This window comes from Balaenoptera physalus, assembly GCF_965194825.1.
Source record: "Balaenoptera physalus genome assembly, chromosome: 11".
NCBI lineage: Eukaryota > Metazoa > Chordata > Mammalia > Artiodactyla > Balaenopteridae > Balaenoptera > Balaenoptera physalus.
In genome coordinates, this window is record NC_138896.1 from 32,798,088 (window position 1) to 32,813,927 (window position 15,840).

At 58.1% G+C, this 15,840-nt stretch overlaps 1 protein-coding gene across 2 annotated transcripts; it reads left to right on the forward strand.

Annotated features, from left to right (window-relative positions):
• Positions 1-38: 38 nt before the first annotated feature.
• CUL7 (cullin 7) lies at positions 39-13,923 on the forward strand. 2 transcript variants are annotated; one of them, XM_082414571.1, is made up of 26 exons: positions 39-345; positions 1,184-1,771; positions 2,205-2,356; positions 2,497-2,994; positions 3,532-3,670; positions 3,768-3,964; positions 4,236-4,464; positions 5,020-5,257; positions 5,344-5,449; positions 6,449-6,676; positions 6,953-7,043; positions 7,147-7,318; positions 7,493-7,598; positions 7,902-7,997; positions 8,132-8,307; positions 8,431-8,564; positions 8,904-9,086; positions 9,346-9,452; positions 9,553-9,735; positions 11,002-11,162; positions 11,330-11,546; positions 11,661-11,949; positions 12,626-12,771; positions 12,888-13,014; positions 13,099-13,304; positions 13,532-13,923. In XM_082414571.1, exons 2-26 carry the CDS (start codon positions 1,192-1,194, stop codon positions 13,853-13,855), a joined length of 5,085 nt encoding a protein of 1,694 aa, XP_082270697.1. In that variant the 5' UTR covers positions 39-345; positions 1,184-1,191; the 3' UTR covers positions 13,856-13,923. The 2 variants fall into 2 exon arrangements, with proteins under 2 accessions (XP_082270697.1, XP_082270698.1); XM_082414572.1 differs by having other exon boundaries at positions 1,184-1,573.
• Positions 13,924-15,840: the final 1,917 nt, after the last annotated feature.

Sequence of the window (15,840 nt, forward strand, 5' to 3'; positions counted from 1 at the left end):
CCTGGCGGAAATGAGCGGCGGCTCCGGGCGACGGGCCCCCAGAGCTAGGCGGGCGGCGCCGCTGGTTGGGGACAGGCCCCGCCCTGCCAGGCCCCGGAGGCCGCAGACCTGCGCGCAGGCCGGGAGCAGACAGCGCCACGCCCCCAGGGCGTTCGATCCCGCGCGCCACGCCCCCTGCGGCCGCCTGTCCTGCGGAAACACGCCCCCTTTCGCCTCTCCGCCTCGACCCCTTCGGGGGGCCCAGGCGGGGCCCAAATCTCCGTCAGCGCCGCCGCCATAGTCTGCGCCGCGTCCTTAGCTCGGCGAAGGACAGGCCACACGCCGGGACCCCCATCGACTTCTGAGGTGGCCACAGCCCCGCCGCGGCCCCCCGCCCCGAGCCCGGGTTTTCCTCCGCCCACTCGTCCACCGGGCCTCGCGCCCCCGATTCTGCCGCGCCTCGGGATTCTTGTTTATCTGGCCTAGCCCCCTCCCCCGCACCTTGCCGCGCGCCCCTGGCTTCTCCGGTCTTCGACCCCGGTCCTACAAGCCTCGCGCCCCTCACCCATCGGGTCTCCTGTGCACCCTGTTCGGAGCCTCACGTCGCCCCCATTGGCCTTGCTGCTTAAGCGCCTCCAATCTCCGGCGCCTCCAGCCTACCAGCCCCTTCTCCCAGCCCGTCGCGCCCTGCGCCCTCACTCCACCACCAGGTCTCTGGGTCTTTTGCCCCTGCAGACTCACTCTCTGATGCTTCAATCATTGGAGCTAGCACCCCTTCCCATACTCATTCGGGGTCTCGATCCCCAACTCCCCAAAACACACACCCCTCTGGGCTTCGCATACACCCTTCTCAGGTCTGCTGCCGCCTGTCCCAGGGCCCTGGGATTCACTTTAATTCTAAGGCTGCCCTGCCTCCACTGTCCCCTTTCCTCTGCTCCAAACCAACTCGCTCCATGCTGCACGCAGGGCCTCGGACCCTCCTTTTAGCCCCCAAATTTTGAGTTCCTTCAGAACAAACACCCCAATGTTCCTCTGCTTAGGCCTGGCCCCACCCAGCCTGCAGCAGGCAACTCCTGGGCCCTGCTTTACCCCACCCAGCCCGACAGCTGTTGCCACATTTGCTGTCCCAACTTCTGGGTGTCCTTGATTTTCTGACCTCCCCTCTCACTCTAGCTTGCCTATTCTCTTTTCCTTGTGTTGCCAGGTGCCAGGATGGTGGGGGAGCTCCGCTACAGGGAATTCAGGGTGCCCCTGGGGCCCGGCTTGCACGCCTATCCTGATGAGCTGATACGCCAGCGAGTGGGGCATGATGGGCATCCTGAGTACCAGATCCGCTGGCTCATCCTCCGGCGTGGGGATGACGGGGAAGGCAGTTCTAACCAAGTGGACTGCAAGGCGGAGCACATCCTGCTGTGGATGTCCAATGACGAGATCTATGCCAACTGCCACAAGATGCTGGGCGAAGATGGCCAGGTCATCGGGCCCTCCCAGGAGACAGCAGGGGAGGCTGGAGCCCTGGACAAATCTGTGCTGGGGGAGATGGAAACCGATGTGAAGTCTCTGATTCAGAGGGCCCTTCGGCAGCTGGAGGAATGTGAGGGCACCATCCCTCCCGCCCCTCTGCTTCACACTGTCCATGTGCTCAGCGCCTACGCAAGCATTGAGCCCCTCACGGGGGTCTTCAAAGACCCAAGGGTCCTGGACTTGCTCATGCACATGCTCAGTAGTCCCGATTATCAAATTCGCTGGAGCGCAGGCCGGATGATACAAGCCCTGGCTTCCCATGATGCTGGTGAGGGGCAGTGTGGGGAGGAAAGGGGAGCAGGAGAGGGACTGGGTCAGCTTAGCGTCTCACAGGTCCCTGTGACAGAAGCCTCTGATCTCATCAGTACGTAAATGATTCTGTTGCCTTTGTCTTAGGATTGGAAGAAAAGGAGGCGGGAAGGTGAGTGTGGGCATCTCGGCAGAAAGGGGAGACTGAATCCTCAAGAACTTCCTATTAACTGTCTTTCTATGCAGAGGAAGAGTTTAGACTATTAGACTATTGCACATGAGACTGTGATAGCATAGGATAAGATAGTAAGTTTTGGCTTTTGAAGCAAATCAGCAAATCATGTCATTCTTAGTGTGTGGCAGCAAAAGGAGTGAGAGAGTAGAGCATCTAAGAGAGATGCCTGGGAAGGGCAAGGTTAGGGAGCCGTTACTGATTAGGGTGTGGGTTACAGGGACCCGGACCCAGATCCTTCTGTCACTGAGCCAGCAGGAGGCCATTGAGAAACACCTGGATTTTGACAGCCGCTGTGCTCTGCTGGCACTGTTTGCACAGGCCACGCTCTCTGAACATCCCATGTCTTTCGAGGGCATTCAGCTGCCACAGGTATTCTGTGGGGAGTGTTGGGAGGGAGCTGTGGACAAAATCTAGGGATCAGGCCTTTGCACCTGTCCACAGAGGACAGTGTGGAGAGAGGCACTAAAGCTGGAGCAAGGGGGACATAGGCCAAAGATTGTGTCCTACAGGTCCCAGGAAGGCTGCTCTTCTCCCTGGTGAAGCGCTATTTGCATGTCGCCTCCCTCCTGGATCAGTTGAATGACAGTGCTGTGGAACCAGGAGCCCAGAGCTCCACTCCCGAGGAGTTGAGTGGGGAGAGGGGTCGGCTGGAGCTGGAGTTCAGCATGGCCATGGGCACCCTGATCTCGGAGCTGGTACAGGCCATGCGCTGGGACTGGGCCTCGAGCAGGCAGGGGCCCTCGGCACGGCCCTCCTGTTCCATCTTCCAGCCCCAGCTGGCAGATGCAGGCCCAGGGCACCCACCCGCCCAGGCCCTGCCCTCCTTTAGGAGGTCAAGGCGGTTTCGCCCTCGCTCTGAGTTCGCAAGTGGCAATACCTACGCCTTGTACGTGCGGGACGCACTGCAGCCGGGGATGCGAGTGCGGATGCTGGACGATTACGAGGAGATCAGTGCCGGGGACGAGGGCGAGTTCCGGCAGAGCAACAATGGCGTGCCCCCTGTGCAGGTGAGCAAGAGCGCGGTGGCGGGCCACCGTTGGGGGTCTGTCTTGGGTGGGGCATAGCTGGGGCTTCAAGCTGGGGCCTCTGGCAGGCCATTCAAAGCGAAAACCCTCAGTAAGCTGGGTATGGTAAAAGGGGGTCAGCAATTGAGAGGGGGGCCGTTTGGAGGGCTGAGAAAATCTGCCTTTAGGAGACTCTGAGGTCAGGAGGACTCACTCCCAGGAAGAAGACTGATACAGCAAGACCATCCCAAAGGTCAAGTTCAGGAATGCAGTGTGGTTAAGGCCAGGAGAAAGTGTGGGGGCATAAGCCACCAAGGATAGGTGAGAGGAGAGAGCCTGTTCTCATTTGGGGAAGGCATCCTTTGTGTGCGTGTACGTGTTCTCCATATACCACAGGTTTTGTTCTTTAGAGGTTTTTCCAAACCTGGCCAGGTGGTCAGCCTGAGGGCTGTGAGGGCTGTGTGTCCTCATCATTGGGCCACAGCCGGTCATTAGGTGAGCTCTCTTCCCCTTCCCTCTCTTTTTTTCCATATGCCCCAGGTGTTGTGGGAGTCGACAGGCCGCACCTATTGGGTACACTGGCACATGCTGGAGATTCTGGGCTTTGAAGAAGACATCGAGGACGTGGTTGAGGCTGATGAGTACCAGGGGGCAGCAGTCAGTGGAGCTGTGGGTGTAGGTGAGCCCAGAGGGGAAGCAGGGATCAGCTCTGAGCAGAGGAGCGGTGGTCTGGCTGGGCGGGCAGTGACGTCCCTGTGCCCCTCTCATTTCCACAGCCCTGCCCTCCTGGCGGTGGAAGCCCATGGCAGAGCTCTACACCGTGCCCTACGTGCTGCCTGAGGATGAGGACGCTGAGGAGAGTGAACACCTGAGCCAGGCCGAGTGGTGGGAGCTCCTCTTCTTCATCAAGAAGCTGGATGGACCTGACCATCAGGAGGTTCTCCAGATCCTCCAGGAGAACCTGGATGGGGAGGTAGAGCCGCCCAGAGACACACAGAGGTTGGAGGGCTGGACTGTGATAGAGCATTTGGAAGGCTCGGGACGGGAAGTGGAGGGTGATAGCATAAGGGCTGCAGGGGAGGGGTCTAGGATGTTTGGAGATGTTGGCGAGCTGTTTGGGAGGAGCCCCCATGAGAGATTTGGGGTGGAGAAGGCGTATGCAGAACTCCTTTCCCCTGGCAAGTGCCTCTGGAGCCTCTGCACCAACAGAGCCGCCTGCAGTGAGAGCTTCTCCCCGATGACAGATTCTGGATGACGAGATCCTGGCTGAGCTGGCCGTGCCCATGGAGTTGGCCCAGGACCTGCTGCTGGCTATGCCACAGCGACTCGATGACAGCACTCTCAGGGACCTGCTCAACTGCCGTGTCTACAGGAAATACGGGCCCGAGGCCCTGGCAGGGCAGCTGGCCTACCCATCCCTGCTGGAAGCCCAGGCCCAGCCTCAGGAATCAGCAGACGCAGCCACAGTGGAAGGTGGGGTGCCAAACAGACAGCAGCTCTGCACACTGGCCTCTGGGAGGGCATTAGCCCGGGAGGGATGTCTGTGCTGGTTTTTGTGCAGTTCTCTCTGGAAAAGACGGCACTTTAGGGAAGAATCTGAAATTTCGAGATAAGCAGTGAATGGAGAAGCAGACATTGTCCTCCCTCCAAAGTATGAAGGAGAATGTCAAGTTAGAACATTGCAAGAAATTTGAAGCCTTGAAAGCCCTCACATTGAATTTTTTCTATTGTAGAGAGAAACAGATTATTGCATGCTTCCAGATATAGGGAAATGCTCTGCTATTTGCAGATAGGAAGCTCCTTTGCTATTTTAAGAATACAAAATAAAAAGTTTGTCATGAAGCTGTCTTAAAAGTACATTAAGAGATGCTATGAGATCCCCAAAACCTAGCGTTTAGGGGGAAAAAAATTAAAAATAATTTTAGGAGAAATGAGGAAACAAGAGTTGAGAGTTACGAATGTCTCTCCTTTTCTGATCCTTCACGTCACAAACAATGGCCAACTCTTGTGACTTCTCCTTTCCTGTAGCAAAAGAAGCACCGACTCAGTGCCCCAACACTCCCCTGCAGCGTCTGGTGGAGGGTTACGGTCTGGCTGGGAAAATCTTCCTGGATCTGGAGCGAGCCCTCAGCTCAGAGGGGCCCCGGGAAAGCGAGGTCAAGCCACTCCTGCTGCAACTGCAGCGGCAGCCCCAGCCCTTCCTCACGCTGATGCGGAGCCTCGATACTCCCGTGGCCAGCAAGGCCCTGCACCTGGCCGTTCTGAGGTGAGGGGGTGGTGAGCGGCGGGGCTGGGCAGAGGGGTCTCTGAGGCTGGCTGCATATCTCTCTCCTCCTGCCCCCTGCTCCCCAGAATCCTGATGCGGCTGGTGGACTTTCCCGAGGCATTGCTGCTCCCCTGGCATGAGGCCATGGACGCCTGCATGGCCTGCCTGCGGTCCCCAGACACTGACCGAGAGGTACCCCTGCCCTGCCCTGGGGAGATGCTGAGAGGGGGAGGACGCCAGGCAGCTTCTGGCAAGGGAGACCCCCTGGGCGCAGCTCGAGAGGGCACCATGGAGCCTTTGTGCTCTTGGTTTGGGTTTCGTTTTTAAAATTGAATTGTATTTTTAAAAATAGGTCGTACATTCACACAGTTCACAAATCAAAACAATATAACAAGGTAGAAACAAAATTCTCACTCCCACCTGAGTCCCTGTCCTCCCAATGCCACCCACATGCCCCTTATTGGTAACCATTTGTATTAATTTATGTATCTTTCCTGTGTTTCATTATGCAAATATAACCCAAATGTGTGATCTTATTTGCCATCTCCTTTGTTACATAAAGGATATCTATATTACATTAAGAGCCTCAGTGGCTCCTGTTTGGCTGGGCCTGTGAAGGGAAGGGGGGTGAAGGAGGCAGAGGGGACCATCACATCCCAGAGTCCCCTGCCACAGAGCGCTCCTGGGCACAGAAGACTTGGGAAGCGGTCAGAGAACTAGGCTCATGGAGGCAGCGGGTGTCTGCAGCACACACCTTTGGCGGCTACCCAGATTTTAGCTCTGTGGTGGGCTTACTGAGTGTCCACATATATATCTGGTCCTTCTCGGCCCCCTCTTTGCTGTCAGGTGTCTGTGCTTGGGGGCTGAGCATCTCGTAACACAGCCCCACAGCTGGTTCTTGGGACAGCTGGGCCTGAAAAGAAACAACCGGGATGCCCCCTGCGCCTATTGCCAGTGTAATCAGTAGTCAAGAACCCCAGGGTCCAGGGCACCTCTTGGCTTTTCCATTGCAGTTTGTTTGGTTCTCTAATTCCACCGAGCCCTCGTGTCTCCTCATCCTTGTCTTTTTACTTCCTCACTCTGTTAACTGCAGTAGCCCTGGCACCCAGCACACAGTAGGTGTGTAGTCAGTACTACTGAAGATGCTTGTGGTCTGTCCCCTTTATTCACCTCCCCCTGCCTCCTTCCCAGGTGCTCCAGGAGCTGATCCTCTTTCTGCACCACCTGGCCTCGGTGAGCAGGGACTATGCCGTGGTGCTGAATCAGCTGGGAGCCCGAGATGCCATCTCCAAAGCCCTGGAAAAGCACCTGGGAAAGCTGGAGCTGGCTCAGGAGCTGCGGGACATGGTGTTCAAGTGTGAGAAGCATGCCCACCTCTACCGGAAACTCACCACCAACATCCTAGGAGGCTGTATCCAGGTCAGGAGGAAGGGCAGGGGGAAGCCTTTGGGTTCACAGCTGGGTAAGCGTATGAAACCCAAGCAGTGGCAGGGGAAGGGGGTGTGTTCCTGAAGTTGGAAGGCAGGTGAATCTAGGGAATCTGGGGCCGTTTGTTCCTGGCCCCGCTTTCCCAGCTGGTCCTGCTCTGCCAGTGTTACGGAGTTAGTCCCGCTGCTGCTGGGGTTTTTCCTCCACGTGTGTTTCCATGTCCCTGCCCCCTCCCCGTACCTCTTCTCTCCGATGTCTGGGCTGCAGATGGTGCTGGGCCAGATCGAAGACCACAGACGAACGCACCGCCCCATCAACATCCCCTTCTTTGACGTGTTCCTCAGATACCTGTGCCAGGGTTCGTGCCTGTCCCCCCGTCACCCTGCGTCCCCACACCTCAGTCTGTTTTCCCTCCACACCTGCCAGGGCTGTGACCGCCACCCCTTCCCGCTTGCCCACAGGCTCCAGCGTGGAGGTGAAGGAGGACAAGTGCTGGGAGAAGGTGGAGGTGTCCTCCAACCCGCACCGGGCCAGCAAACTGACGGACCGCAACCCCAAGACCTACTGGGAGTCCAGCGGCAGTGCCGGCTCCCACTACATCACCCTACACATGCACCAGGGCGTCCTCGTCAGGTAACGTGCTCCATGCCTGTGCCTAGACACACACCCACGCTGTCCCGTGACTTCCCTGCCGTTTGTCTTGGGGAAGCACCCACACCCCCCTGAAGGTGACCAGCGTCCCCTTGGCTGTGTCTGTGAGGACACGACTGGATCCGGTTCCGATTGGTCCCTCTGCCCCGCTCCCAGGCAGCTGGCTCTGCTGGTGGCTGGCGAAGACTCAAGCTACATGCCGGCCAGGGTGGTGGTGTTCGGCGGCGACAGCGCCACCTCCCTTAACACGGAACTCAACTCGGTAGGGACCCCTGTGCCATTAGGCCACCCCTCAAGGGATCCACCCTCCTGCCCAGACCCCTAAATGCCTATATTCCTCCCTGCTTTGAGCCCCATAGTAGATGAAGTCCATCCCTGTGCCCGTGTGACAGCATCAGACCCTGAGCAGTGAGGGTGGCATTAGGACCCCTCGGTCAGGACCCCGCACACCCCAGAGCTGGGGGAGGGAGGGACACAGCAGGCAACGGGAGCAGACTAGGGTTCTTTCAGCACTCCCATCCACACACGTGACGGCGCTCTCTGCCTGCCACCCCCTTGCCACCAGGTGAACGTGATGCCCTCTGCCAGCCGGGTGGTCCTCCTGGAGAACCTGAACTGCTTCTGGCCAGTCATCCAGATCCGCATAAAGCGCTGCCAGCAGGTGGGGCCGGGGGAGAGGGGCAGCCGTGGGCACGAGGCTCTGCGGCCTGTAACTGTTGCAGGTCTTGGGCCACCTCTCCAGCCCCTCCTGAGGAGGGTATGGGGCCGGTGGAAATGGGCCTTTGCACGTTGCAGGGCGGCATCGACACGCGCATTCGGGGATTAGAGGTCCTGGGCCCCAAACCCACGTTCTGGCCGGTGTTCCGGGAGCAGCTGTGTCGCCACACACGCCTCTTCTACATGGTCAGGGCGCAGGCTTGGAGCCAGGACGTCGCGGAGGACCGCAGGAGCCTCCTGTCCCTGAGCTCTAGGTGTGTGTGAGTGCGTGTGTACCTGTGTGCATGAGAGGGGTAGCTGGCGATCTTGGGCTGGTGGACACGGGAGTCACTTAGGCCTCCAGCCCCCAACACCTTCCTCCCCACTCTTCTCCCCAGACTCAACGGGGCTCTACGTCAGGAGCAGAATTTTGCCGATCGCTTCCTCCCAGACAGTGAAGCTGCCCGAGCCCTGGGCAAGACCTGCTGGGAGGCCCTGGTCAGCCCCCTGGTGCAGAACATCACCTCCCCCGGTAACTGTCCCTGCCCTTGGCCCCTTTACTGTCCCGTTGCTCGGCCCTGCTCATCAGCCCCTTCTTGCTCTAACCTAGAGCCACCTGGGTTATGCTCTTGGCCCTTTGGATACCTGCGTTCATTCAGTATCCCCAAGCCCCCTTTTCACATCCCAGGGGCCGCCTCGTTTCCCGTGTCTCCTGGCTGCCAGCTGACACCACATGGTCAGGCGGGACCTTGCTACCTCCCTTGCCGTATCGTTCTGTCCTGCTGCTCTTTCTTGGCACTCCTGTCCAGCCCAGCTTCCCCACTGCCCTGGAGACATGCCCTGCCTTGGCTTGTTTTTCCCCTGCCTCCAGATGAGGATGGTGTCAGCCCGCTGGGCTGGTTGCTGGACCAGTACCTGGAGTGTCGGGAGGCTGCCCACAACCCGCAGAGCCGCGCAGCAGCTTTCTCCTCACGGGTGCGCCGCCTCACCCACCTGCTGGTGCACGTGGAGCCCTGCGAGGCAGCCCCTCCAGTGGTGGCTGCTCCTCGGCCCAGTGAGTGCTGGGGGCTCAGGCGGGAGCTCGGTTGGGGCCTTCCCTCCCCCAACTCACATACTACAGGTGTCTTTCCCTCCTCAGTCTCCCCTCCCTGCATGCTCAGCCTGTTCATCTTCTGGTTTGTGTCACCCCCACCTGGGAGCATCATTTTGGGTGGCAGAATGTCAGGAAAGAACCCCAGGCTCACCCTCGAATGGGGACCCAGGAGCTGAGGGCTGCCACCGCCTTGCCTCTGCCCCTTCCCCTGTCTCCACAGAGGGCAGAAACAGAAGCCATGACTGGAGCTCCCTGGCCACCCGGGGGCTTCCCAGCAGCATCATGAGAAACCTGACCCGCTGCTGGCGGGCAGTGGTGGAGGAGCAGGTGGGCAGGAGTGGTGGAGGGGGGGCGGGGAGGGAGGGCAGAACTGTGCCGTTGGTTTGTTGGGTTGCCCTTCACACTGCCGCCCCTTCCCACCCTCCAGGTCAACAGTTTTCTGACCTCACACTGGCGGGATGATGACTTTGTGCCCCGCTACTGTGAACACTTTAGTAATCTGCAGAAGTCAAGCTCCGAGCTGTTTGGGCCACGGGCAGCCTTCTTGCTGGCGCTGCAGAATGGCTGTGCCAGTGCCCTGCTGAAGCTCCCTTTCCTCAGAGCTGCCCACGTAAGCCTCCCATCCTCTCCTCCCCTGGGGCCTCTCCCCCTAAACTCTCCCTTTCCCTCCTCAGAATGGCCCACCCTTCCATTCCCATTCAACAAGGAGCATGTACAATACTAATATAGAACCATGTTATCAAAAATTCAAAAAAACAGGAATACCCTGGTGGTCCAGTGGTTAGGACTCTGTGCTTTCACTGCTGTGGGCCCAGGTTCCATCCCTGGTCGGGGAACTAAGATCCCATAAGCCATGCCCACAGCCCCCCCCCCAAAAAAAATAAAAGGTAAGATAAAAGAAAGAAATGACCCGCTTTGTACCATCCTAATACATCTCAGCATAACTTTCTTCTACTTGTGTGCTTCATTTCACATAGTTTACTCACAAGTAGCTAAAATGCTTTTTTCTGTTTTCTTTTGACCCTTACATGAAAAGCCATTTTCAGTGTTGTTTGTCTTCAAACTTTTGTATAAATTCCATCCAATAGATGTATCGATACTATAATTTACTCCACCATTCCTATCATTCCACGAATATTTAATAAGCACTTAAAATGTGTCAGGCACTGAGATAAGAGCTGAAGATAGACGAAATCCCTTCCCTCAAAGTTTACAGTCTGCTAGAGAAGATGGACAATTAAGCAGAGTGCCCTGGTAAGCAGAGAACAGCGAAGTGGGAGCCAGAAGCATGGCTGTAACAACGTGGTGTGACCATCTTTGTGCACATAACTTACAGGCATACCTCCTTTTATTGCTCTTCGCTTTACTGTGCTTTGCAAATAATGCATTTTTTGCAAATTGAAGGTTTGTGGCAGCCCTGTGTTGTCAGGTGATGGTCAGCATTTCTTAGCAATAAAGTATTGTTTAATTAAGGTATGTACACTGTTTTTTAGGCATAATGCTATATTGCACACTTAATAGACAATGGTATAACGTAAACATCCTTTTGTATGCGCTGGGAAACCAGAAAATTTGCGTGACTTGCTTTATTATGATGGCAAACCCGCCATATCTCTGAGGTGTGCTTGTGTCTCCTTGCATTGAGTTACTATTGTTAGTTTGATTCTAGACATGATAAATGTGAAAAAAACAGTTTTCATCATTTTAGTATTGTTAACGTACACAGTTAATGATTTTATAAGAGTTTTATAAAATCGCTGACCAGTTGATGAACCTGCTGGCCATTCATATCTCCTTCCTCAGACCCTCCCCCTGCTCCCACTCACCTCCTCCGTTCTCTCCTTCATAGTTTTCCTGTGCTCTCCCCACTTCCCAGGTAAGCGAGCAGTTTGCACGGCACATCGACCAGCGGATCCAGGGCAGCCGGATCGGTGGGGCCCGGGGGATGGAGATGCTGGCCCAACTGCAGCGATGCCTGGAAACCGTCCTGATCTTCTCTGGCCTGGAGATTGCCACCACTTTCGAGCATTACTACCAGTGAGTGTGGACCAAGGGAGTGGGAGGTGGGGGGAGGCAGGATGACGGGCAGGGCCAGCCCTCGGGGCTGGGAGGCCGGGGTCCGGGCAGGCTGGAGTCCCGGAGCGGCGGGGGGGGCCATGCCGAGCAACCACACTGAGGCTCGGCCTGGGCTGTGCGCGCTGCAGGCACTACATGGCGGACCGTCTCCTGAGCGTGGGCTCGAGCTGGCTGGAGGGGGCCGTGCTGGAGCAGATCGGCCCCTGCTTCCCCAACCGCCTCCCCCAGCAGATGTTGCGGAGCCTGAGCACCTCGGAGGAGCTGCAGCGCCAGTTCCACGTGTACCAGCTCCAGCGGCTTGATCAGGAACTCCTGAAGCTGGAGGACACAGAGAAGAAAATACAGGTGGGCGCTGGGGAAGGGAATTAGCAAGTGGGAGGGTGGGAGGCACAGAGAGAGGCATGGGGCAGACCAGAGGAGCCGCTGGCTTTGGGGCGCCCTGTGTTCCGTCGTCTTCAGGTGAGCCATGAGGCCAGTGGCAGGGGGCACGAGAGAGGGACCGGAGAGGAAGCTGAGCTGGAAGCTGGGGCAGCATCGGCGGCCGGCGGGGCGGGAGAGGAGGCGGCTGAGGAGGAGGATGAGAACGAGGACCTTTACTATGAAGGGGCGATGCCAGAAGTGTCTGTGCTCGTCCTGTCACCACGCTGCTGGCCCACTGCCTCCATCTGCCACACGCTCAACCCCAGAACCTGCCTGCCTGCCTACCTGAGGGGCACCTTGAACCGATACTCCAACTTCTACAACAAGAGTGAGCAGCTGGCCGAGAGAACTGGGGGCTGGGACACTGGGAAAGAACCTGGGCTTGGGGGTGGCCCCTGGGGCTGGCAGCCCTCACGGGGTAGATTTGAGGAAAAGGGTAGGAGCTTAGGTTTGGGGTGGGGCTACAGGTGCCAGATCCCTAGCCTGTTGTCTTTTCTGTCTTTAAAATAAGACCCAGGACTCCCTTTGTGGGTGGTGGGGAGGATGGAGGCAGGAGGCACCTGAGACCACCAGAGAGTGGTGGGTGTCTCGTTCCTGGTCAGTCATCGTAACCTAAGCTCCCCAGTGGGGGCTGATCCTGGGCTGGGCAGCGACAAAGGAGGGGGGGGTGAGACTTAGACCCTGCCCTCAGGGAGCTCCTACACTACTGGGGGAGATGCTTCTAGTTTGATGAGAGCCCCAATCCTTCCTCACTTTGTGGTTTTGTCTCCCTTAAAAATTGGGGAACTCCTCGAAGGCACTGATCACAGCCTGCCTGACACAGGTGGGCTCCCCTTACCCAGGAGGCAGACACAGAGAGGACCGAGCTCTGGAAGCTCAGACCAGGAACCACAGTGTCCAGAAACACTGGGCCCCAGACTCTGCAGAGATTAACGGGGACAAAGCTCCACCGATGGTGCGTCCTCGCCAGCCCCCCTGACTCCCTCCTCCTCCCTGACACTCAGGTCAGAGCTACCCTGCCCTAGAGCAGGCCCCGCAGAGGCGACTGCAGTGGACATGGCTGGGCCGGGCTGAACTGCAGTTTGGGGACCAGACGCTGCACGTGTCCACCGTGCAGATGTGGCTGCTGCTGCATCTCAACGAGCTGAAGGTGGCCCAGCCCCTCACGCCTCCCTGCGCTCTCCCACCTGTCCCTCCTTTGCCTTCCCTCCACCCTCTCTGCTCCACCTCCTGGGGAGGCCCTGACGCTTCCCTCCTCTTCCTAAGGCGGTCTCCGTGGAGAGTTTGCTGGCGCTCTCGGGGCTCTCTCCAGATGTGCTGAATCAGGCAGTTGGGCCTCTTACCTCTTCAAGGGGCCCCCTGGACCTTCACGAGACAAAGGATGCCCCAGGAGGTCTGTACTTAGGGCCCCGGGGCCTCTGCCCTGAGCTGGGGCCAGCCTCCTCGGGGCCCCGCGAGTGACCTGCGCTTATTTCAGGGGTGCTCAAGACTCGAGATGGTGGCGAGGAACCCAGGCCTCGGAGGGGCAACGTGTGGCTCATCCCAGCTCAGACATACCTGAAAGCTGAGGACGAAGAGGGCCGGAACTTGGAGAAGAGACGGAACCTTCTCAACTGCCTCATTGTCCGAATCCTCAAGGCCCACGGGGACGAGGGCCTGCACATTGACCAGCTTGTCTGCCGGGTAGGCGGGGGTGGGCGTTGGGTGAGGAGGCTTTGCCGGGGGCAGGGGGCAGTCCACAGGAGGAGATGGATCCACATTTGAAGTTTCTGGCTCACTGTAGAGCCTGTAGTGGGTGAGGAGTGGGGTTGGGGTGCCCCTCATGGCTTCACTGTCCTGGGGCTGGGAGCTAGAGGTGCGGTAAGCTGGGCGTCTCTGACGTATCGTTTCCCCTCCCCGCTCCATACCAGGTGCTGGAGGCTTGGCAGAAGGGCCCATGTCCTCCCAGGGGCTTGGTCAGCAGCCTTGGCAGGGGGTCCACCTGCAGCAGTGCTGATGTCCTCTCCTGTGTCTTGCACCTCCTGGGCAAGGGCACAGTGAGACGCCAGGATGACCGGCCCCAGATGCTGTCCTATGCTGTCCCCGTGACTGTGATGGAGCCTCACACCGAGTCCCTGAACCCCAGCTCCTCAGGCCCAAACCCACCCCTCACCTTCCACACCCTGCAGATTCGCTCCCGGGGCGTGCCCTATGCCTCCTGCACAAGCACCCAGAGCTTCTCTACCTTCCGGTAGCCCTGGACACGGGCTCGGGGTTATGTAGGGCGGCGCTTTCTACAGAATAAAATGCAGCAGTTTGATTACTTGACGTGTGTGGTGACTGCTAGGGAGCTGACAGGGACAGGGGCCTTCCTGGCTGAAAGGGGAGAAGAGCCCTCCGCTCTGAGGCAGTCTTATGCTGTGCCAGGAGTCTCTCTTTGGGTGAGGATGGCAGGCTGGGGAGAGGGGTAGAGGGAGTCGGGTGTGACTGAGCATTCCCCTCCTGGCCGGGGGACTAAGTGGACTCCGGAGATGGGTCTTCTTGGAGGGTCAGAAGTGCTTTCACCTTGGCAGGGTGGAGATTCAAGCCCATATTGCCACGCGCTGGATGGCTTGCAACTTCGGCAGATCATCCAGCAGGGCTCCATTTCACTTGTTTGTGGAATTGGACAGTCACTGTGGGACTCTGATGTGTGGGAGCCTTTGACACGGTGAAGGCTTTGCCACCAAGTCCCTCTTCTGGCCACCACACTCAGCAGTGTGGTGCACGGCGCCGTCCCGAGGTAAGGCTGACAAGGGGACTGTGAGGTAAAGGACCCTTGTGGCCACTACAGGCACCCAGGACCTTAATGTGTTCCCCATGGACCCTCTAGGGTCTGGATTAGAAGCCAACCTAGAAGGATCTGCAGCTCCCACGGGCTCCTCCTCTTTGCCCCTCTCTACTCCCCTGCCTCTGCCCTCCTCTGGCTGTGCAGAGCTGCACACTGTCGCCAGAGCTGGACCCCAGCTAGCTCCAGAGGCAGGCCCGTTGCTCTGTGCTGCGGGGTGGAGCTGTGTGTCTGGGCAGGGCTCTTAGCGCAGGAGGGAAGGAGTGACCCAGGCGTCCTGAATCCATGACTCGGTGACTAGGAGAAAGCCACAGAAGAGTCGGGTGGTGGGAGAGGGCACAGAGGCCGGAGGGAACTGGGTGCCACCCAGGACTGACGTTTGGAATAGAATCTGTAAGGGGAAAAGCAGCCAGGGCTTGGGAGTCAGGATGCCCAGGATGAGGCAGCAAAGCAAAGTGTGGACACAGCGGGCCCCTGCTTGCTTTGCACTGTGGTGGCCCCATGGTGCCATTCGTGGTTCTCACAGCAGAACCGTCCTGTCGGTCCGTGCTATTCTGAGGCAGCATACAGACAGGCGGCAGCAGGCTGGGGCAGCAGTGGGCACACTGGGGTTGCTCCTCCACCTTTGTGCCAGAGATCATGGCCTGTCTCTCTTTCACTGGCCCAGGCCATGTCCTCCTTTTTGAGCAAGCTCTGTGGGGCCAGCGCCTTTTGCCTCTCTGGGTTCTCATGCTCTTTATGAGCCTATCCTTTCCCACAGAAACCCAGAGAGCCCCCGGACTCTAGTAGCCAGGCCAGCATGCACCACATGCGGGGACCAGATGGGACTTTCTCCCACTACCACCTCCTGTGCTGCTGCTGCCCCCACGGGCTCTGGTGTGGGCTGAGCTCCAGGCCACTAGTCTCATCCATGGCGTTCACTCAACCCCCTTATTTGTCCCACTCAGTCACCCTGCCCCAAAGTCTCCCACAGGGTACCCACCTGCTCATCTGCAATGGACAAACCTCCAACAGTCCTTAAAGGAAGGGCGCACCAGCCGTGACGCCAAAACCCTGCACATTCCTGTCTGCAGTCCAGCTCCTACATTGCCCACTGTCCTCCACACAGTCTAACCCCACTTTGACTCTGATCTGCCTGATCTGGTACCCAAATCCAGCCACCCAGGCGAGCAGTCCTGATTGCCCTTCTCTCACCAGCACCAGTAAAGATCTGAGCCTCCTTCCCTGCCCTCAGGACTTTCCATCTCTACAAGGGCAAACACTTCCTGGCTGACTCAGGGGATCAAGGTTTGCTTCCCTGATCCCCTTGTGATACCATCCTCACAGCCTCAATTCCTTATATCCCTTTAGCTAGTTTGCACACCAAGGACCACATAATGATCCCATTTATATGAAATGTCCCCAAATTGGCAA

What these genes read in the sequence shown, in the direction of transcription:
- CUL7 (XM_082414571.1), top strand. Translation starts at nt 1,192, where the DNA reads ATGGTGGGGGAGCTCCGCTACAGGGAATTCAGGGTGCCCCTGGGGCCC. An exon ending in AGACGCAGCCACAGTGGAAG is followed by an intron (nt 4,465 to 5,019) that starts GTGGGGTGCCAA and finishes CCTTTCCTGTAG; the next exon opens with CAAAAGAAGCACCGACTCAG. An exon ending in ACTTTCGAGCATTACTACCA is followed by an intron (nt 11,163 to 11,329) that starts GTGAGTGTGGAC and finishes TGCGCGCTGCAG; the next exon opens with GCACTACATGGCGGACCGTC.